Source organism: Diadema setosum, chromosome 16, assembly GCF_964275005.1.
Source record: "Diadema setosum chromosome 16, eeDiaSeto1, whole genome shotgun sequence".
NCBI lineage: Eukaryota > Metazoa > Echinodermata > Echinoidea > Diadematoida > Diadematidae > Diadema > Diadema setosum.
Genome location: NC_092700.1, coordinates 17,463,548 through 17,486,589, shown reverse-complemented (window position 1 = coordinate 17,486,589; position 23,042 = coordinate 17,463,548). Strand labels below are relative to the sequence as shown.

Below are 23,042 nucleotides of genomic sequence, written 5' to 3'. Positions count from 1 at the left end.
GTACGTGTCCCCTTTGTTTTTCATATGGTGTCGGGATCATGTCCAAAAACGTGGTTGAAATTAAAGGTTATCTTCGATGTATTTTCATCTTTCTTTTTCCAATTTTCTTTGCAATAACGCAAGAAAAATAGCCCCTATCAACCCCATATTTTGCACATGTTTAGCTAATGTTACGTACATTATTTCATAAAATAACAACTACTTGATCAGACACCATGTTGGGTATGTAAATTATGGTCAAAGGTCATAAATGTTTCATCCTGTATCTTGGTGAATACATGTCTTATCTTTCCCATATTTTGCACACGCAAAGACCATGTTACAAGAATCATTTCACAAAATAACCACTTTTTGCTCAGATGCCATCTTGGGGGTGCAAAGTGGGGTCAAAGGTCAAATATACTTCATTCTGCATCTTTGATAGTGTATACGGAATTCGGTACCCAAGATGGCAGGTCTGACTCCCTTTTCAAAATGAGAATCCAAACATCACACGACCAATGTCCCTAATCTCATGTGAAAGCTTGAATCATTGATTTTAAAAAAATCGGATCACCTAATTTGTCAGTCTTGACAAATTCCGAGTCTAGTTCATTATTATCGTCATCAGCACTCAACTAGGGACAACCCAAGTTTTTCTTGAAAACCGGAATGGCAAAGATTGTAATACTCTCTGGTGCTTCAAAAGAATGGACATTAAATCCAGTCTCAATCGTAAAACTGACTTTTCATTGTGAAATACGATGAGAGGGTTCTGGTATAGACCTTTTATGTTGCTTGACTTGGAGAGGCTGTGAGTCATAATAATTCAAATGTCGTTCTGAAACCATTTTAATTCTGCGACGGCCGCATAATATAGCTTACTTGCACTTCCTATACCTTACCAGTGGAGCCTTTGACACGTTGACGGTGGGAGACATCGAAATCTCCATAGAAACCGCGTACCATCACGTGACATCAATTGAGATCATCTCACACCCCGACTTCACCAACGTTGCCGGGGGCGACGACATCGCTCTCCTCCGACTTATCGACCCCGTGCCGGAGTTCGACGACTACGTGAGACCCATCTGCCTGGCGACGATCGGTGATGAGATCGAGAACTACAAGACCTGCTACGTGGCTGGTTGGGGTGCAGTGATAGAAGGTGGGTAGGAGAGAGCGACTGGTGGTGGTGGTGATGGGTGCACGGGTGGGAGCCGGGGGGGGGGGGTTCTGGTGGGGGCGTTGAGTGGTAGTTCACCTGTACAATATTTCCCCGTGTATGGATGAAATGTAGTAGGAAAGAGGTTGGTATGAACGAAAATCTGCGGACTCATCATGTACTCTCGTAGCTCCACATAAAAACAAACAAACAAACAAACAAAAAACAAAGAAAACAAAGAAACTTGAATGTGGCTTCATTATTCTTATCGTCAAGAAAATCAGTAGTTCTCGTTTCATGATGATTCGAAACAAATACATTATATACATGGCGCGAACTTTTGTCAATTTGAAAACAAAACCAAAATATGTTATAAGATGAGGAAATTCTTGAAATATGATTTATGAGTCGAAATATTACATCTTATTTCTTTATCATCTATTGTTTTCCTGAACGTGTGCACTGCCGGACTCGGGTGATATCAGAAATCTTGTATACAATTTAGTCAACAAAATGCCTCTTGAACAACAAGAGCAATATTATTTACCAAACATTGAGGATGAGTAAGTGGTGGGATTTTGTTGTTGTTGACTGTTGTTGTTGTTGTCCATTGCCGATCATTTTGTTATAAGGAGGTTTGTTTACATGATTATGTCATACTTTGTCAACCAAACATGGTGGATGTAAGGGAAAAATTGGGGCATACATCAATGATTATGGTTGCGGTGCTATCAGGACCGGCTTTTTGGTTTTATCGTTTCGTGCACGCTCTTTTAGGAGGCAGTACTGTGGACGCTCTCCAACAAGCCGTGGTTGGGTTGATCCCCGACAGCGACTGCGCCATCGCCTACCCAGAGTTCCGGGCAGACTCCATGATATGTGCCGGCTACCAGGCTGGAGAAGTCGATACTTGCAGTGTGAGTCATTTTTGTTATTAACCCTTTTCTGTGCCAATGAGTCCAATTTGCTCAAATTTCACACACGTATCATTGGACAGGAAAGTTATGTGGTATGCAGAGGGTTAATTTGTTTAGTTGCTTGTTTGTGTGTGTGTGTGTGTGTGTGTGTGTGTGTGTGTGTGTGTGTGTGCATGAGTTTAATCTATGGGCGAGTTTCTCAGTAGTGTGTGGAATCTCCCTTTTCTTTTCTCTCTATGGCTCTCTTCGTCTGCCTCTACTATCTTTGGTCTGCACGTGTTACTAGGGAGCTTTAGATTTTAGACGCGCGGACGTTCAAAGGAAAAAAACATGTTCTGAGCTTGCGCAGTAGCACGCGTAAAGTCAATCTCTTTTTAGCTTGCGTCGCCTGAGCTGAGTTGTTTACTACGCGCACTGGGCTATTTTCACGTCCGCACAGTTTGCGACGTAGAGAGCTTCTTCATGCACTGATCAATGGAGGCGCGATTTTATTTTTTATACGTTGCGTCCACCGAACTAAATTCGGTGGTTGCGTCCCAGCGTAATCTAAAGCTACTTTTCCACACGACGCAGGGAGAGGAGAACGTCCAGCGCAAGCGTCGGCTCAAACGTCCGCGCGTCAAAATCTAAAGCTCCCTATTTATGTTTGTCGGCAACAGATTATAATCTGTCAAGGTGTATTACTGTGTGCAGCCAAGTCGTCTTGAATACGTTGTTCCCATCTCCCAGTCTGTGCCTGTCTGTCTGTCTGTTTGTCTGTCTGTCTCTCCGTCTTATATTATGACTTAGGCCATATACAATGCAGGTTCTCTTCACTCATTCATTGCTCTCAGCATCTGTTCATACAGCCTGATTTGATTATCGCTCTCTTTCTCGTACTATCTTTTTATCTTCATGATAGCAAGATTGTATACCTCAGCAAAAGTTGATTATGATATAATATGAATTGCATAATATTATGTAATGTATAGAATATGATAATATATGAAATATATCATATAATAATACATAAAATATATCATATACAATATATAATATATAATATGTATCTTTCTCTCTTTGTATATTCATATCTTTTCTCTTTCTCTCACAGGGTGACAGCGGAGGACCGCTGATGTGCGAGGGAACAGACGGCAGGTGGCATCTCGTCGGGATCACCAGCTACGGCAACGGCTGCGCCCGTCCCAGCTTCCCCGGGGTCTACACCCGCGTGTCTCCCTTCATCGACTGGATCAACTCCCACATCCAGATTTGAGAGGGTCCTCCTCGGCTGCTGTGACTAACCCTAGAGCTGGTGGCTGGGTTCCACCACCTCAACTTAATACTAGAATACTCTGCTTATCAAAAGTGGAGACGATTTAAAATCAAGGGAAACTCTTTTTTGTTTTTTTCAACAATTTTCTTCTCTAGAGCAAGATTTCGTCCATTCTGAGCTTATTTTGTTTCAGTTTTTTTTTTTATAGAAAATCATTCAAGTGTCAACTCGTAGCAATAACGTTTGCGTGGAGTGGAGAGGAGAGGCAGAGAGTAGTAAGTACCAGCAAGTTTTTTTTTTTAAAAATATGTATTTGTAATTATTATATCGTCTGCTCGTCAGGGAGGCATTATTCAACCCGTTAAGGTTGATTTTAGCACACTTCACCTCTCACTGAAATCATTCTAATCCCCACATCATAAAATGGAAGCTGGACACAGAAGCTTTCTCACAGAGAAGTACTTAGTAAGTTCTATGTCATATTTCGCCACCTTTATTTTTGCATCTCAGCGAGAATTTTTGCTGCAATATGTGTTACATGTTTTATATGTTATATATGTTTTATGAACTTTCTATGTAATTTATTACATTTTCCAATGTTCTCATTACAAAGCTCTTCTGTCTTCGGTGCGTGTCTTTATGCGTATGAGCCTACTTCAGCCGAGGAAAACAGCGTGTCTCGTGAAAACTGGTGCATTATATAGGACTATAATTATAATTATATGTATGTATATGATATACGTAAATATATATACATTTAATGTTTAAAAAGCTTTATTTTTTTCGTATCCAACAGAGATTCTAAACAACACGATCATTGTCAAAATATTAAGAATAACTTGTTACATTTATTTTGTGTGATATGTGTAATTCAAAATCCTCAACGAATTTTTGTCAGAGAAGAGCAGATAAAACTGGGAAGAAGAATTCCACGCTGTTTCTATCTTTACTTTGAAAATTTGTCTTGAAATTTGTCTTGAAGTTTCTTCTCAGAAGGTTTTCTTCAGTAATTTTTCATTTTTGATTAGGTGATATTTGTCGCATGTTAATAAGATAATTTACTGCAATGTAGGTACATGTATTTCAAAGCCGTTTTATTTCCAAGCTATGATGCTGTAGACAAATGAATGTATGAAAACGATCACCCAAGTAGTAGTAATTCAGTGAGAGAAAACCAACAACTCTGCACGATAATGCGTTCATATCAGGTCCTTGTTGCAGAATTGAGAATATGGATGCCAAGTTGCAAGAGAGACAAGACTAGTTTTAATCTATTCATCTATTTTACAGTACAAATTGAACCTGGAATTTACCCATTGTCTCTGATACGTGGTGTTGTAAATATACCTATAGTAGGCCTATATGCACGTATAACTCATCTATTTTTGAATAATGTGAACGCTGCACTTATATTTTTTTCTACAATTTGTATTTACACGATGCATTCTATGTTTAATAAATGGTGTAAAAATCAATTTTACATCGAAATCGTATTTTTTGTCACTCGTCGCAGTGTTCTTCATCTTAGAAGTTATTCTTAACCCTTAATATCTCTCTTGGGGGTGATGTCTCAAACAATGGATGTCTATTCGGGTACACGTCACGAGACCGGCCCTCACGAGTCATACAGACCATGAGTCGTACAGTCCAAGAGTTATACAGCCAACGAGTCATACAGCCCATGAGTTCGACACTAAGCAAACAAGGCCCACAAGACCGACATAATATTAAGCCCGTGCTGTAATGTCAAACTCATGGTTGTTGTTGTTGTTGTCTTAATACTCAGTGTCGAACTCGATCATGGCCCACATTTGCTTAGTGTCGAACTCATGGGCTGTATGACTCGTGGACCTTATTCTTGTTCAATGTCAAACTCGTGGGCCGTATGACTCTTGGGTCTCGGTCTCGTTGGATGACCCCATCTGTTCAGCCATACATGTGATAACTTCACTCATTATGACGCAATGTCTCAGAAATGTCGGTCAAAGCTTGTGACCGATGCGACACTTAAATTAACATTGTGGTGCCTCGCATTACTTGCAGAAAAGAAAATGTTGAACTTTACTGACTGGATCGTATGATTATGTTCAAAATGTATGAAGAAACCAAATAAAACACCCGAGCGTATCAAAAGCGCTTTGAGAATGACTCTGTCTATACTGAGGTCTATTTACAAATTTCACCATGCAATAAGGCGTTCACTGATATTCTCTGTTTTGAAGCATTCAGCAATTATTTACTATCACATTATTTTCATAACTTCATATTTCACAATGAAGGATATATCTGGTAGAGTGTATGCACAGTGTGTATATTTTGGTCCGCAGAGTTACTTGCAATGTGCTCCTATGTAGATAACACAGGAATCAAGTGTAACAAAAAGCATACACAAGTATGCGCACATAATATGCACACACACACACACAAAAAAAAACCCACCACTGTAAACAATATCACGATATGTATTTGAGGGTGAATGATAAAGCAATTTTAAAATCCGCCAGAAACAAATTTTTTTCAAATTTGGATTTCACAGACACTCCAGTATGACTCCTGTAACTTCTGTAAAGTTACCGTCTTGTTTTTCAATGTGTGCTTACTCATGCGTGTCTTAACACATGATTCTCATTTTCATACAAAAGTTACCCAATAAGTGTAGAAAAAACGCCTGCCTAATCATTTTGTTCAAAATCTACTAAAAAGTGGCACCAGTTTAATGGGAGGGGGACGAATGTTTTTGTGTATGTATATTGACAAAAAAAAAGAATAGCTGGAAAACAAAAAGACTTTTTTAAATCATTTGTGGCGAAGTGACGATTATATAATTCTATGATGACGTCATGTTTTAGATTTCACGCTTCTCTATATACTCGTTTCTAATTCCTTCTTTGCTTCTTTTTAATAATTTCAGTGCATTTCGCATGTGTATGGCAAAGGCGTTTTGGCAGAAAAGATCGTAAGCCGGGTGACAGCAGCCGGCTGTGGTTTCTTGATAAAATACCCGGCCCGAGGTATTCTCAAAATCTGCAACGAATAATGACAAAGCCGCCAAGTCTGCTTCGAGCATTATACTGGCTGAATACCAGCTACAACCAGCTTGAGAAAATAACTTCTCTCGTACAGTTCAACGTAACCCTGCCTTTTCATCCCACCACAGCGACACTTTTTCAAAGGCAGCTCGCTGTAATTTCAGCACACGCGCACAGAAAGACTAATTGGCTCGCACACACAGCGCGCGACCGGCGAGCTGTGAGTTCCGATCAGATCGGTAGTGCGTGCGAGCCCACTGCTTGCTGTTCGCGAGTCCATTGCGAGCTGCCTTTGCAAAAGGCTACCGATCGCCATGTTTCCGAGCTTTTCATGGAGTACCAAAGAGTTAATTATGAGTAGTGAGAAAAATGTCTTTGTGGAATACATGCAGTGCCATTACAACGGCATCCTCTTATGGTGCTCCTTATGTGCGTCGCTTTAAGTACAGCGAGCCTGCGTGAAATGTGTCAAGTGTGGCGATTGTATATCGCATATTGTGTAATCTAATGTTTATGGGGGAGACCTAGTCTATTCGTCAGAAATTTCGTATTTTTAAGTCTATTAAACGAACAAACAGAGAAATATACATGTATTTGGTTGGGTTTTTTCCCCAGTGAGAATACCGCATACCCTCCATTAATTCAAAACAGTAAAAACTTTGTCAGTCAAGCAATATTGTACGATTAAAATGATTATTACGGAATTTATGAGCATACAATTTTGTAACAACTTCCCACGCTGTTGGAATAAGTTGTGACAGCATATGGACGGGATACTTGTAACAATAAAAAATTATTTAGAAAGTATGCACAAATCGGGTATGGGCAGATCTGATAGTGAATAGTACGTATAAATGAATATTGTGTGCCTGTCTGTGTGTGCATATTCTTGCATTGTGTGTGTATGTGCAGGTGTGTGTGTGTGTGTGTGTGTGTGTATGTGTGTGTGTATGTGTGTGTGTGTGTGTATGTGTGTGTGTGTGTGTGTGTGTGTGTGTATGTGTATGTGTATGTGTCAGAGTAAGTGTATGTTTGTTTGTCTGATAGTGTGCGTGCACGCTCATTCATTTTATATTTACTCGGGTTACAGCTCGTTATTCCGAAGGTTCGTTATTCCTAAGGCTCTTCAGTCCGAAGATTCGTTATTCGGAAGGTTCGTTTTTCCGAATTTCATTTTCGGATGAACAAATCTTCGGAATAACGAACCTTCGGAATAACGCCACAACAGTTAATGTTCGGATTAACGAACCCTTTTTCATTTTCGGATTAACGAACCTCTAGGTATAGGGAATTTGTGTGTTTCGGATTAACGAACCTTCGGAATAACGAACCTTCGGAATATCGAACCTTCGGAATAACGAACAGCACCCATTTACTCGTACTCTGACGGGGTGCTGTATAAAAGGACAGACAATGATGTAACGTACAATCACATTAGAATAAAATGGATAAGTTAAGTTTATTCTTCACTACAATGGAATGTTATACCTCTCATCGAAGTAACCAGAAATTAAGTACCGAATAGCGATACATATATGTAAATTATGCAACATAACAGCTTTTCTCGTAGCTAAATGCTAAAGTGCAAGTCACTGGTTTAATTGATTAAAGAGTGAATGTTTTAACATCTATATATGCTTGATCACATAGGCCCGAATTCACGAAGGTGGTACAAATGAAACCATGGTTTAAACCATGGACAAAAGTATGGAGCGCCAAGTGTCGAATGGAATATTTCGTTACGAAATCAGTCATTTCGTCGATGAAATGATTATTTTGTAACTAAATGAAAAATTCGTCCACGAAATGATAATTTTGTTAACGAGTCGACGAAATGACCAATTTCGTAACGAAATATTCCGTGCGACACTTGGCGCTCCATGGTTTTTGTCCATGGTTTAAACCATCATTTCATTTGTACCACCTTCGTGAATTCGGGCCATAATGTCTGCAACAACAACAACAACAACAAAAACCCTCAAAAAAAAAACCCAACCACTTGGCATTACTAAACAGACAGTATGTATAGATCTACGAAAACATAATTAAATTGAAAATTCATTGGAATGAGATATTACAACTCAATAATGTTCAACAGACGTGGCAAGTTCTTGACCCAGTACGTATTTCAATATCTTTAGCGTGCTCAATAAACTTTTAAACATCACAGGGTGCTACTCCTACCGAAAAAAAATCCAAACAAAACAAAGCCCAAGACACACTTTTCACCCGGTTCTTAGGGCAATCACCCCGAGCAATTGCCCCTTCCCCTTCCCCTTCCCCTAACCCAAACTCTATACCATTAACCTAAACCTAACCAAAATCTTTACTCTAACCTTATCACCAACCAATATTTAGCCGGGGAGTAATTGCCCTGGTACGTTTCCACCCACATACTCATCATTTACTGGAGATAAACGGTTTTGGTGAAAATAAAAGATTATCGATTATTTTACAATATTTTACTCAGAGAAGTGAAAAGCGTTTTGTGTGTGTGTTTGTTTGTTTTTTGTTTTTTGCCAAACTTTTCCAAAGGATGTTGAGGCATGACTAAATTTCGCACACAGGGATCGTCTGAGATATATTATTTTGATATGACAATAGCTTTAAACACCGTCTCTTGTTTAGATTTTGCGAAGATGATCTTGTAACAACTTTCCCCGCGTAAGAACTAAACCTAGTCTCCCCTACTCAATGCCCGGCTCCCTTTTCTCAACGACCTTCCCACACAATTTATTTACTCCACGCGAATTACATAAGTTATTCTCTACTACGTTTGGCATATTTGAACATAAATATTTAGTGTTATGCTTTAAACAAAGAATCAATTCAGACCAAGCCTGATCAGGCCACCAAAAATCGATTTTAATGTAATTTTGATATACTTGTACTTTCCCATACTCTGAGCTTGGCACTGACAGATAATGTCCTAACTTTTTATTTAAGAAAATACAAAGTCAAAGAAAGGGTTCCTTTTAACAATACACCTTTCTTGTGTGTGTGTGTGTGTGTGTGTGTGTGCCTACTTTTTTTTTTTAACATAAGGGATTCATTCCATCTCGAGCTAATATACAATGATAAATGATTAAACATTTGATTTGTAGTTTATTCCAGTAACCATTCACATCATTTCACACATGAGACATCGAACTCAGAGCTAAATTGGAAATTGATTTATTCTCATTCTACAGACAGATCGTTGCCAGCCGTTCTAGAAACAGATTTAAGTATTTCTTCGTTTCAAGGCCATCTTAGACGTTGAAACTTTGTCATATTACGATCATGTAAGAATCACTTCAACTTTTTATCACGATAACATTGAATTAATACAATATAGATTTTGGTACCCTTTGTCTCTAGCAACAGGGTCTCTCGCAACAGGGTCCTAACGCAGGAGTTTTTGCTGTGCTGGTATAGTACTACAAGATACTGAAATAACACCGAAGCAATATTACACACAAGCCCCTTCAAAACACATCTGATGGTTAAATTTAATGCACAATAGCTAGCTCTCTTCGTGAGAAATATTGGCATATGATACAGATTTAGAAAACGCTAAATTCCTCTTCAAGATGACCTATTTCGAGATGATTGACGTCAGTAATGTAAGAAGATTTTCGGTTTTGTTGCTGATTTTAAATCTAAGTTGGCATATTCAAAACAGGCACCGAATTCGGTGCATATTACGTGGTCAAGAATCTTACATCAAAGAAAAAAAAAAGCAGGTTTGAGAAGGGCGCCGCTGGCGATGAAAAGCAGTCAGATTAATTCTCTCTCAATGCTATTCAGCAACGCCTCTTCGGATTCGTCGTACGTGACCGTCTTCGGGGATGGACGTCCCTCAGATGACCCCGGAAGTAGTATACTGGACGGGAGGAAGAATGGAGGTCAACAAGCCTGAGAAAGCTATACAGTACTTAGTATACTAGTACTGCAGGATACTTTGGGTCAGTCATATACAATACTAGAATGTGAGTGTGTGTGTGTGCGTGCGTGTGTGTGTGTGTGTGTGTGTGTGTTGTGTTGTGTGCGTTGTGTGTGTTGTGTGTGTGTGTAAGTACATGACAGTGTGTACAATCCGCACTGTAATTCCAAAGAGTATGGTTAGATATTTTTCTAAAGATTGATAACACTTGTATGAGGAAAATAAACCCTGACTGTATTATTAGGATTGACAGTCCACAAGGGCGTGGCTCTTTGGTGTATTATTGGGGACAGTATTATGCATGAACTTTGCACTAAAAATGTTAAAAGGGATGGTATAGCGTTGGTTGAGATGAGGATTCAGCTTTTAATTTTTTTGCAAGATACTTTGAAATCAATTTATAAAATGTAAAAAAGCATACAATTCTAAGAGGAATTCAAAGCTTGTCCAACAAAAATTGGTTTTAAAATGGCTGAGATATGAAAAAACAAAGTAAAACAAAATATTTCTATTAATAATAAAAGGTGGGTCCCACCTTTTAATAGAATTGCTTTGATTTGGATATCTCAGCCATTTCAATCCCAATTTTCATCAAATGAACCTTAAATTCGTCTTAGAATATTATGCTCTCTCATATTTCATAAGTGGTTGCCATTGCAAACCCAATTTTCATCTAATGAACTTTGAATTCGTTTTAGAATAATATGCTCTCTCATATTTCAAAAGAGGTTTCGCATTATCTCAAAAGTCAAAGATAATTATCAAGAAAAGGTTGGAAACCTGAAGCCCTATCTCAACCAGAACTGAATCATCTTTAACCCTTTGTGTGCCATATTGGTCATCGGTCCATAGGTCTGTCTGTGACATTTGTGTGCACATTATGACTCAATAGCACAGAAGGGGTTAAAGGGTTGACTGTGATGTTTTACCTATTTTCCGACTCCTTTCGCTTCGTCGCCTCCTCCTCCTTCACAGCTGAGGAATAATTCTTGTATGTTGCCTGTTTGTAGATATCCAGACTCTCCGTTTTACTCTGCATGGATGGGGTGCACATGGGGGTTGGGGTTGGGGTGGGTGGGTGGGTAAGGGGGCCAATAAATAGGCGGACAAAACAAAAACACATTTCGATTACTCGAGGTAAACAGGGAAACTCAATTCGGCAGATACCAAGGAAAATGTGGCGTGTGATATTGCCACGTGAATGAGTAAAATGTGACAATGTACCTAATTACCTGTTCGGCCTGTATGATAGATATTGCTACAGTTGCATGCACATGATATTACATATAATATCATATGGTATACACATATTCATTCATTTATGTATATGAAAAGTTCCTTTCGAAAATGTGCGATATCAATTTTCATAAGATTAGAATTTTTGAGAGAACAGCATTCATCTTTTTGTAGTCCCATTGCAGTAAACTCTTCAAAGTCTTAATTAAATTTCTCGTGAGAAAATAGAAAAACCAGGTAATGAAAAAGGTTTCATTTTTAAGCATGTTATTCTATAGAAAGACGGAGGAAACAAGAGAAATATCGTAGAGAAAACAAATCATCTCATAAAACTAGACAAAATCACAGAAACTATTCACTAAAGCAATGTTTACGTGTTATATATATCACGGTGCTGTTTTTTTTTTTCCTCTAAAGGTGATAAATCTACAAAATCCAAAAAAGTACGTATTCTTTAAAAAAAATAATGCATACACGTAAATTCGTCTAGGGCACATTTTTCTTTATGCTATATCGGGCACCGTAGACTTTTCCACTCAATTTCATCAGATTCGCATTCAAATCAATGAAAATGCGTTCAAATTCAAGCGATTTTGGTCACTGCTCTACTCTCGCCAACTCATGGTTCATGTTAACTCTTTGAGTATTCAATTTCGTTTATGTCACTCTCTATTTCATTCAGTTCAGAAAGAAATTCATTCACTTTGACAACTCAAAGTTCGCGCCAGTTGGGTAGACATTCAGTTTTGTCCCAAGTACCGATTTCAATTTTATTTTAGAAACACAACTTCGAGCGTTCGAATTCAATGAAAATAAACAAGTTATTATGCATTTCTATATGTGTCCTTTCCCCCACTATTATCATTTCAAAGATTCATCTAATCAGTTAATTTCAGTTGTATTGTATGTATTTCTTTTCTGTCAACCTTTCTTCCACTTTCAATTTATCTCCTGACAGCATGGATGTAAGATTTAGGTAATGGCGATATCAGATTTTCTTTTTATGTCCGCAACCAAATTTACATCTTGATTCCATTCCTACCTTCCCCGTGTTAATTTCATAAGTTGCCACAATCAGCTCAGCTGTAGACATTTTCGTTCAGGAATATCGCCAATCATAATTATAGTCTTGCTAGTTGTCAAATGCATCATCCATTAATTCGGTCCGAATTCGAATTATTCATGTATACTTTAGTCTAGCAGCCGCTACAGTTGCGTATATAAAAAACGTACATGTAGTAGAAAGTGGAGATATACGAGCTAATTTGTAGCTACTTTGTAAAACGAGGAATGTTCGCTTGCATTTTAATTTCGCGAATTTCGAGAGAGACGAGTTTCGCGAAATTAAAATGCACGCTAAAGATCTTGTCTACACTATATGTGTATTGAATGTTAGAGGCAACTCGCGAAAATGTCATGCTGCGAATAAGGCCGTCGGCTCCCATTCGCGAAAATTTCAGGCCGCGAAAATGTCGTGTTTTACAGCATAAGTACGAGGCAAAAGTCGCATGTCAAGGTGCATAAAGTTTGCATATTCAAAGAGATGAGTAACTATACGAAGAACATGAGCAACAAAGCAAAATTTCTCCCCATCGTGTTGTAAATATTTGCCACGCTCTTCACGGGGTGCCGATGCGGATTTGATCGGGTTGCGAATGCATTGTAAACGCCCTTTTCTTTTGTTTACTTTTATTTGAGAAACTCATTAAATTTCATGCCGATAAAAATCAAATTGAATGGACTTGTCACCTTTTTGAATGTTGATCCCGGTGTTCATTCAAATTCACTCGAACTTGAATGATCGCATCTTTATAAATCGAATGCAAATCTGACGAAATTGGGCGGGAATACCTTTATTATGGGACATTAAGTCATCGCATGAAAACATTAAAGAAGCATGTGAAATAAAGATCCAGGTGGGTTTTTTTCTTCAATGGTATATAGGTCCTTTTGGAAAGAAACTCTTCATATATATACATATATTTGGTGTTCATGAAGTACCGCATGGAAATAAAAATCGTGTGAACAATCAAGCATGCTTCATCGAGGATGTTCTCGTGGCTGTTTAAGTCACACAAAAGGGGCAAGAATATCATGCTATTTTTTTTTTTCGGGCAGGGGATGATGATTAAGAAGCGATCGTGTTTCCACCCATCTCACCTTGTCCACATTGACAGCCCTGAATTTGACCACGTCAAAGTCGCCCCTGTTCTGTGAGTGCGAGTGAACAAACGAGACATGACGATGAAAGTGAAATGAACTCCGTGCTCCTCACTAACAGAGTGACGGGAAGTGATTGGGGGAAGTGAAGGGGAAACGCACAATATAACACACGTATCCAAAGCAAGCATAATAATAAGGGGAGATGAGGCGGGTAGAAATTTCGGTGGAATGAATCTGAACTATCTCATTGAGCATTTGCACTTTAATATGTATGGCACGCTGTATAATACTGAGTATACGTGCGACCCTGTGATGGGAAAGAAAATTGCGTGATGAATAAAGCATTTAACTTTTATTTTTAATAATAGCAGGGCCCTCTGGTAGAGCAGTGGTAACACTGAAGAGGCTACCCTGGGTAAATAAGATCTTATTATTATTATATTATTGTTATAACTCAATGAATTTTCCCCTTTTTGCTGTATATGCACAAGAGCTTTTTTCAGTAGGCCTATTGTAGTTAAAACAGGATTCCAAACACACGATGTACCAACGCAAGGCAGCACGCGTGCACGTTTTCGACTTTTCTGCACTATACCGCCGCGAGATGGTTTTTCGTGAAGCTATTAAAGCCTCACATCATTTTTTGTTATCATATCACGATTTCAACCATTCCCACTTTAATGGACATTCTGATTGCGGGCTACTGACTCGTCACTTTCTTCTGCCTCAGTAATGTGCCATGGGGGTGGGGGTTGATTAACAAAGAAGCAAAAACGAACAAACAAACATGCATACTACCAATACATGTGTGGATGAGGCAACAAACGGCACTGTCATGCTTTTCGGTGTCATTCCACATCGGGTCCATGACATTTATTTTTTCTCCTGCGACATTTGCTCCCATGAAGTAGGACCTTGGCCTATCTGCAGGCTAGGCCAAACAAAAATTTTACCCACAAACACTGCCTAAACCCTAATCCTAATCCTGAAATCAAATGTATAACGTTAAGCCCTGAATCACAACCCTACCCTCACCCATTAGCCTATAAAGTCCTTGGAAAAAAACTTAAGACCGGAGTAATTGTCGCAGAAGCAAATATTGTGACACCAGCATGTTTTCGTTGGCTCTGATAAAAGAGATGGGATGAAGAGATTTGTACACATTTTATCAACATGCTAGGGACCTAAATTAAGACATATGGAAGTTGAAGGTCCTGTTTATCTTTGGGAGCAGTGATTTAAAGATGTTCAAGATATCACTTTTGATGCATAATATGCGTAGGTCAGTTGTATCACAAAACATCCTACCATATATATATATATATATATATATATATATATATATATATATATATATATACATACATACATATATTTGCAATAAAGCCTAAAATATAAGGAGATATCACCATTTTTCTCGATTAACCATAACTGTAGACGGTTTAGTCTGGAAACAATTATTTCATTATAACTATGGTTCACATTTTGTATATTTAACAACACTTGACATCGATTACACTGGTTCAAATTTTTACATTGGTTGCTTCTATCCCTAACTCACATTTTAGAACTATTTTGAAGCACTAATGCTGGGTTTTTGTTTCATCTGCAAATGGTAGATAACGCTTTTAAGCGTTTAGAATGGTGACACAGTGTATACATTGGGCCTGCTATACCCAAGACTAGAAACAACCTCATGCGTTTCTTTGAAGGAGGTAGTGACGTAATCACGTTCGTGACTAGTCTCCCTTCTACCTGTCCATATGTAATCGTCCCTAATTTTCTTTCCTTCTCTTTGTATGTACTAAATAAGAGCAATCCTTAGTATCAAAGTGATTTATTGTCATGTAATAGTCCGAGAAAACTAGAATGACCAAAACATTTTCTCTTTACATTTTTTTTTTAAACAAACAGAAAGGGTGAGTTAGATTGTGAAGTAGATGATCATATCATTATCACCGCTGCTATTTGGGTGATGTGTAGTTGCCACGATTATCACTATTTGGTTAAACATATTATGAAATTCCACAAAATGTTATATTTCCTGTTCAATTATCTTCAAATATTCTATTTATCTGGTTTGATTCTAATAAAGTCAGCGTTATAAATGTAGTATCAGTTATACTTAAATCAAAGCAAGTAATATGGAATGAAATTAGCTTTTCTTATTCTCATTACATGTTGGTTCGGCCACGCTTGATGACACAAGCCAACATTCTAACAGATTATTCCAAAGTTATACCCTGACATTATCTAGCTGCGTATTTCGTGCTGAAAAACAAGAAGATATTTCAACAACCAAATTTTAAAAAAGGCTGCAACAGCCCAACTTCCTATGACTGACCACCCTCCCCCTCCCCCGATTGCTTATTGTTTGCTGTTTGTGTCTTTTCTTTGTCATTGCGACATCTGCGTAGTCATGGCAACAACAGACGAAGGAAGACATACAATATCACAAAGTAAGGGCATCTCAGCTCATGCACTTCGATCTGGTGTTATACAGATCACACACTGTGCATTCACTGTTTACGCCGTTGATGAGAATCAAAATGGTGGACCCAAGCACATGCCTTTTACGTATATGAACTGATTCACAGAATCACGACATAAAGATGCTGTGAGAATCTGATCGACTTTTATATTATCATGATTTTCTTTTCATCCAGTCAGACCTAAGGGCTAACATCCTGCCCAATGCACTTACACACACACACACACACACACACACACACACACACACACACACACACACACATACACACACACACACACACACACACACACACACAGGTTATTATATGATTGTGCAAATATAATGTTTTTAGTTTCACTCAAAGTCAGAGCAGGAATATTTCCCGATATCAACGAAATATAAGACAGTGTCAAGAAAAGCCTGCGAGGTTCTTGTTTTTAGGCGAAAATGTCTTACCGATTGCGAGAAAATCGATCAGAGAAAATCGATCAGAGCAAATAACTGACACTTCTTCGTTAATCCAAAACAAAACAAAACAAAACAAAACAAAACAAAACAATAGAATGGAATATGAATTTGAACCTGTGCATTCATTCTGTACATAGATGACAAAACAAAGACATATATATATATATATATATATATATATATATATATATATATATATATATATATATATATATATATATATATATATATATATATATATATATATATATATATATATATATATATATATATATATATATATATATATATATATATATATTTATGTCTACATAAAATGAAATGAAAATACCTGATCATCGTCATATTCAAGGTCGCATACTGCCATGGTCGAAGGATTACTTGAAGTCTTGTCTTCACCCTGCTTGCCATGTGTAGTCTTTTGTGATCGCTTACCCGTCTCAGCTTCTGTCTTCACCCCGTGCTCCTTCGTCATTTTCTGCAGAAGTTCCTTCTCTTGCCGAATTAAGTCCTCTGGTCGGACCCACTTGCTAGGACCTGGTATCATATCCGGGTTACCAACGGGAGGCTGGTAGTCGAGAGGGAGAGGTTTTAGCTGGTTGTGCCGTTCTAGGACGGCTATCTCGGCATTGCGCAGCACGCCCGAGGCCGGTTTGGTCATGGCGTAGTAGTGACCAATCAGGACCTGGTCCAGCTCGGTCCTGAGGTTGTCCAGTTCGTCGGACACGCTCTTGGAGCTGTTCTGCGAAGACACAGAACTCAGCGAAGGACTAGCGGCATCTCGGTTGGTCAGCATCGGGTCTTCCTCTGACGTGGCCGGCTGCACCGTGATGGACTGTACGTTGGGCGGGAACATGGATGTGGTGGGAAAGATGGCGGTGCTTGGTGTGGTTGGAGTAGAATCGGGGCGACCGCTTCCCCGATGAGTGGGGGACTTGGAGGAGATTCTCTGGGCACGTCCAATGTTGCGATTATCGAAAACGGTGGTGTTGTTGTCGTTCTTGACGTTTATCAGCGTAGATCTTCTTCCCTTTGATGCACCAGAGCCCATTTTTGGGTCGACAGAACTATCAGTGAACGAGATCGCACTATTTGCGGTGTACTTTAGAGGCACCTCCAACATGAAGTAAACTCCTTATTGAGGAAGCCGTATATTTGAATTCAATGCCGCATGTAATATGGCTGCCTCATTCTAGCCTTATTATAAGCAATTCCTGTAATATTCCCCACTGTTACAGAATGTAAATTAAGAAAGTGGCTACTGGTATTTTCAACCACACGTCAACAGTAGGGAGAGAGAGGAGAGAGAAAGATACAACGAGTTAAATATCTAAGATAAGAGTTCTGCATCTGGGCGCGGCGGGTACCTGAACTTTCCTATTCCACATCAGAATCGAGGGGTCTGTAACCAAGTAAGATGTTCCATAAACACAGCTCGGACAAGTTAACAATAAACCACTGTGACGTATGGGAAGAATCGATTGTTAAAGCGCGTCTTCCTGCTCACCATGTGCGCAATAAAATAGAGCGCGCCCAATATTTATGTTACGAGTACTAGTAATGTGCTAACGCCCAAGTTTGAAGGGAGGAAACATAGGCCTATTACGTCATAATTACTTCATCATCATCATCACCTTCTTCTTCTTCTTCTTTTTCTTCTATTTCTGGTTAAGTCTGCTTCCTTCAATAATCTGAAGATTCTTGCCGACTGTGTTATTTACATTAATACAGTTTATTAACAGATATTTGCAAGCACATAAATATTATGACGAACAAGACTAGCCACTGTGATCAACCGTTAGTCGGTTACGGAATGCTCCCACAGATGGCGCTGAAACAATTTCCGACGACAGGGAATTCCAGCTCCTTACTGTTCTCGGATAGAACGAATGGCGATGCCATTCAGTTCTAGAGTATGGTATCTGATTGCAAAATAATACAAATTTCATCATGACAACCTAAATTCCACATTGTCAATATTACGAATGAAAAGAAAAGAATTTTGTATATAAAAAAAAGGATAAAGAAAAGGTAAACATATCAAACAGAAGGGAACAAGGCATCCTTCCCAAGGCACACACACACACACACACACACACACACATACACACACTCACATTGTTGGAGAACCCCGCATACAGCGCATGCGTACACAAGCAACAAGTCTCCACACGTGAACAGCAAAAGCAAATTGCTACACTCTCTAAATCTATACTGATATTGCTGTTTGGATGTGTAGACCTATGTACATACATAATCTGTACGTGCTTCACTTCTTATATTTCAAGGTTAGACATGCATGCGATAGATGATATCTAAACAAACAAGACTTACTTTTGATTTCCTGACTCAGCTTCTGAAGTCTTCAACTTCTTCATAAATTGGTTACCTCTGTTCTCTAACAGTATTCTATATTTTTCCACCGAGTGGACACAATAACTATTAACGAGCAATATTCAGGTTTTCTCTACTTGTATTCTAAAGCTTAATTACTTTAAATTGATACGTGATATGAATTAAATGTATATGACATTTATTGACAAATGAATTGTTATCGACAAAAAACAAACAAACAATTAACTGAAATAAATGACATAAATCAAAGGAAATCCATGTTTGTGGCGTATGTACATCGATGTGTAAGAGTTCGTGGCCACCCTGGAATTCTATATGCACATTCATCAATACAAATTGATATTCAGATTATTCTATAAAATATTGCAACAGACGACATGGAATTGTAATAAACTATCTAAACTCTCTGAGTTGCTTTAACAAAAAGAGTGGGCTCAGGGCTAATGCAAGAAGAAATTTTATCAAATGGTTGCGTTGTTGATTTGTATAGGAAAGCTTTTCACATCGAAAGTAGATATCCAACGCTACGTATAATATAAGCGCCAACACAAAGAAAACACACGAGGTGGACACCACAACGAAGTATCTCGTATTCGACTATTCATCATGTAGGCCATATTTTTCGCTACACTCTCATTTAGATTTTCATTAAAACCGATGCTGGTAACAACAAAAACAATTGTTATAACACTGCAGTATTAAAGGAGGATATCTTTTATTCAGTAGCAGTAAATCCTAGTGATATCAATTCTTCAAACATTAAAATGTTTTCCGTGCGAGAGTCTACGGTTGGTGCGACAGATACGAGTAATCAACAGTTTTTACGAGCAGTACCTCGTCTCAAGAAACTCTCCTTTATGATATTAAACGTATACCTATGCCATTGTATGCTGTGCAGAAACCTTCCAGATATTATACGCGTACAAAATTTTGCACTCGTTAATGTCAATATTCCTCTCATCTTCGATTCGTACAATATTGGCCCTAACTCGTGCAATATTCCGTGGTATATATCCCATTCATAGCCATCCCATGCAATTAATCGATTGTCATGTATTGACAGGTATCGACTGTTGAAGAGCGTCTTCCTTCTTACCATGTGTGCGCAATGAAAAGCTAACTTGTCCAAGGGTTGAGGTAAAACATAGTTCTGGTCCGCCCGCAGAATTGTCGAATTTCGCTCCAAAATGTACATGCATGCCTAACAATGTATGGAATAACGCTGTAATAACAAGATATTCGTTGGGTAACAACGAAAATGCGAAATATTAACCAAAAAGGTTTGCAGGAGTCGCAATCTCAGAACGGGGTCAAGCTATTAAAAAATCGGAATCGGGGACAACAGCGCGTCGCTTTGACAGCAGGGCCGAGCTGTCTCTCTGAATTGTACAGTGTTGTACAATATTTATGGGAGCGCTTCGCATTCTGGCTGGTCGCAGTTAAGGGCCGAGTTGATACAACGCGCGCATCAAAGAACCTCTTTGGCGCGCATAATGAACGTGCGCCTATGTATAAAATATGGCGATCACGAACTGCGTGTAAATTGTCTGAAATAGGGCCGAGTTAATTGTCCCTGAGACGGAGTTAGCCTGGATCATTCTGGAATAAAATGAAAGTCGGTACATTGACTTTTATTTTTGATCTCAAAATACTCCAAAACAACTTATCATTCCCGCAAACCGCGTCAGCCAGGTAAGTTTCTTGGTAGACTCTTTCGATATGTTGCAAGCAAATATGAAATGATGCAAGACGGGTTCTCAAACCCTTACGAGAACTGTGTTTTCACTTTAAGAGTAATGGGCGTACGCACAGGTTTAGAAGAAAGTAACACATTACGTCATTGATACCCTATCATTCTTCTTTATTTGTAATTATTATTAGTATGTATTATTTTGTATATACATTGTAAATATTCTTCTAAATAAGAATGAGTTTTATAAAATCCCTGAAATTGATATCTGTATTTCAATCTCACTCTATTATTCGGGTATTCCATTATAGCCTATAAAAGGTGACCTATATGGAATCATAATACACTGTCTAAATTGTCAAAGTAAAGTAAGTGCGTCCAGTGGGTTACAGGAAAAAGGAATTTTATCAATGATTGTGTTGCTGATTTATATCAGAAAGCTTTTCACGTCAATAATATGTGTACATAACCACAACGTACGTATACCTAACTTCGTTAGCATGGTTAGGTTATTATTTTCCTTTGGTTAAAAGACGTGCAATTCTTCTTCTTTTCTATTTCTTCTTCTTCTTCTTCTTCTTCTTCTTCTTCTTCTTCTTCTTCTTCTTCCTCCTCCTCCTCCTCCTCCTCCTCTTCTTCTTCTTCTACATTATCACCATCATCATCATTTTATGCTGCTTAGAACCCCCCTATAGTAGTATACTCACGCGAGGTTTTGTGGTTTGAATTTAAAATCAAACGTAGGCCTTTCTACCACATTACTTGCATTTAAAACAGCATAGGGGAAAAGGTTACACAATCATGTGCCATTATTTATTGAGGAGACTGTAATCAATATGTTCAATAAACAATATTCGGATAATTTGACAATAGGCGATTGTGACGTGTTGACACGCATTGTTACGAGTAATGCACGTACGCGCAAGTTTAGAAGGAGGTTACACATTGCGTCATGAATACGTCCTCATTCTTAGTCATTTTGAATTGTTATTAATTCTAATCATTTCATTAATTCTAAACATTCTTGTAAATAGGGATGGATTCTATAGCATAACCTAAGTATTTCCAATATTATTAGGGTATTCCCAATACGCTGTAAGGGTGACATAGGAATCATGAAAAACTGTGTTAGTTATCTAGATTGTGTGAACAAAGAAAATCGACCCAGCAATACCGGAAAAAGGATTTTCATCAGTGGTTGCGTTTTTTATTTGTATCGGAAAGCTTTTCACGTAGGTAATGCTGCTGCTGTTGTTGCTTTATTGCCATAGTCCTAATGGAACCGTCCGGCATTCTCTTCTGTACATTTTATTTTGCTCTTGCCACGGTCATTCTTCATTCCCCTCCACTTCCTGATGTTGTCAATCCATCTCGTTTTCCTACGTCCTGGCCTGGCCTTCCCTTCTACTTCTCCTTCTACTGTCATCTGAACAAGGATAGAGTACGTAAGCACTATGTAACATTATACGAAGAACAGGCAATACAATAATGGGTATTCGAATATATATCAAGGTGCTACTTTCTGCTACGCTCTTCATTATTTCCATTAACCGGATAATAGTACTGCCGGAAATACCCCACATGTGTCACAGCAGTACAGTAAGGAGGACATCTTTTATCCGGTAGCAATGAAATGGAAAAAAAAAACCACCTCAAATATTAAAATATTTTCCTTTGAGAGTACCAGGTGCGCTGGATAAACCGTTTCACAAGGAGGGCCCTGTGACAACAAAAAATCGCCTTTCATTACAAATTGGCTGCCAAGGAGAATATACAACCCTATACCTTTTATAGTGCAGAAGCAGAACGTGATGCAGATTCATTCATTCATTCATTTATTCATTCATTCATTCATTCATTCATTCATTCATTCATTCATTCATTCATTCATTCATTCATTCATTCATTCTTTCATTCATTCTTTCATTCATTCATTCATTCATTCATCCAGTCACTCATTCATTCATCCATTCACTCATTCATTCATTCATGTTTTATTTTTATTTCCAAACAATTTGTACATGGGTAAGACAAGCGTCAAAATGATAGTGTATTCTTGTAACATATAATACATTAGATTGTTTCATTAAGGGCTTGATGGAAATGAAAATTGAGGTGCTGTTAAAAACGAACTTGTATAGTGTAGTCCCCTCACTTACTTGCGAAACATTACTCGATTACAATACGTTTATACCGTACAAAACTTACAAAACTACAATACATGTACCGAACAAATTAATCAGTGCAAGTACACACTTTTCATTACATCGATGGTAAGATGAGGCATACGCATGCACAAACACGCACACACACACACACATACACCCACGCACACTCACACTCTGACGCTAGACAACGTAAGCATGCGCAAAACAAAGTCACCTGGG

At 38.4% G+C, this 23,042-nt stretch overlaps 2 protein-coding genes across 3 annotated transcripts in view; one reads left to right on the top strand and one right to left on the bottom strand.

Moving 5' to 3' along the window:
• LOC140239638 (uncharacterized) overlaps positions 1 to 3,504 on the top strand; it is a 56,314-nt gene extending 52,810 nt beyond the window's left edge. Inside the window, exons 43-45 of the mRNA XM_072319468.1 lie at positions 888 to 1,147; positions 1,922 to 2,061; positions 3,155 to 3,504. Of these exons, the coding sequence (XP_072175569.1) occupies positions 888 to 1,147; positions 1,922 to 2,061; positions 3,155 to 3,316 (562 nt within the window). The 3' untranslated portion in view covers positions 3,317 to 3,504. The remainder of the gene's footprint in view (positions 1 to 887; positions 1,148 to 1,921; positions 2,062 to 3,154) is intronic.
• A 5,999-nt stretch (positions 3,505 to 9,503) lies between these two features.
• Positions 9,504 to 17,923, bottom strand: LOC140240009 (uncharacterized). Of its 2 annotated transcripts, XM_072319819.1 has the most exons (4): positions 16,942 to 17,919; positions 13,667 to 13,717; positions 11,200 to 11,303; positions 9,504 to 10,210 (listed from the first exon to the last, which is right to left on the bottom strand). In XM_072319819.1, exons 1-4 carry the CDS (start codon positions 17,731 to 17,733, stop codon positions 10,105 to 10,107), a joined length of 1,053 nt encoding a protein of 350 aa, XP_072175920.1. In that variant the 5' UTR covers positions 17,734 to 17,919; the 3' UTR covers positions 9,504 to 10,104. The 2 variants fall into 2 exon arrangements, with proteins under 2 accessions (XP_072175920.1, XP_072175921.1); XM_072319820.1 differs by lacking the exon at positions 13,667 to 13,717 and having other exon boundaries at positions 16,942 to 17,923.
• Between the last annotated feature and the right edge of the window lie 5,119 nt (positions 17,924 to 23,042).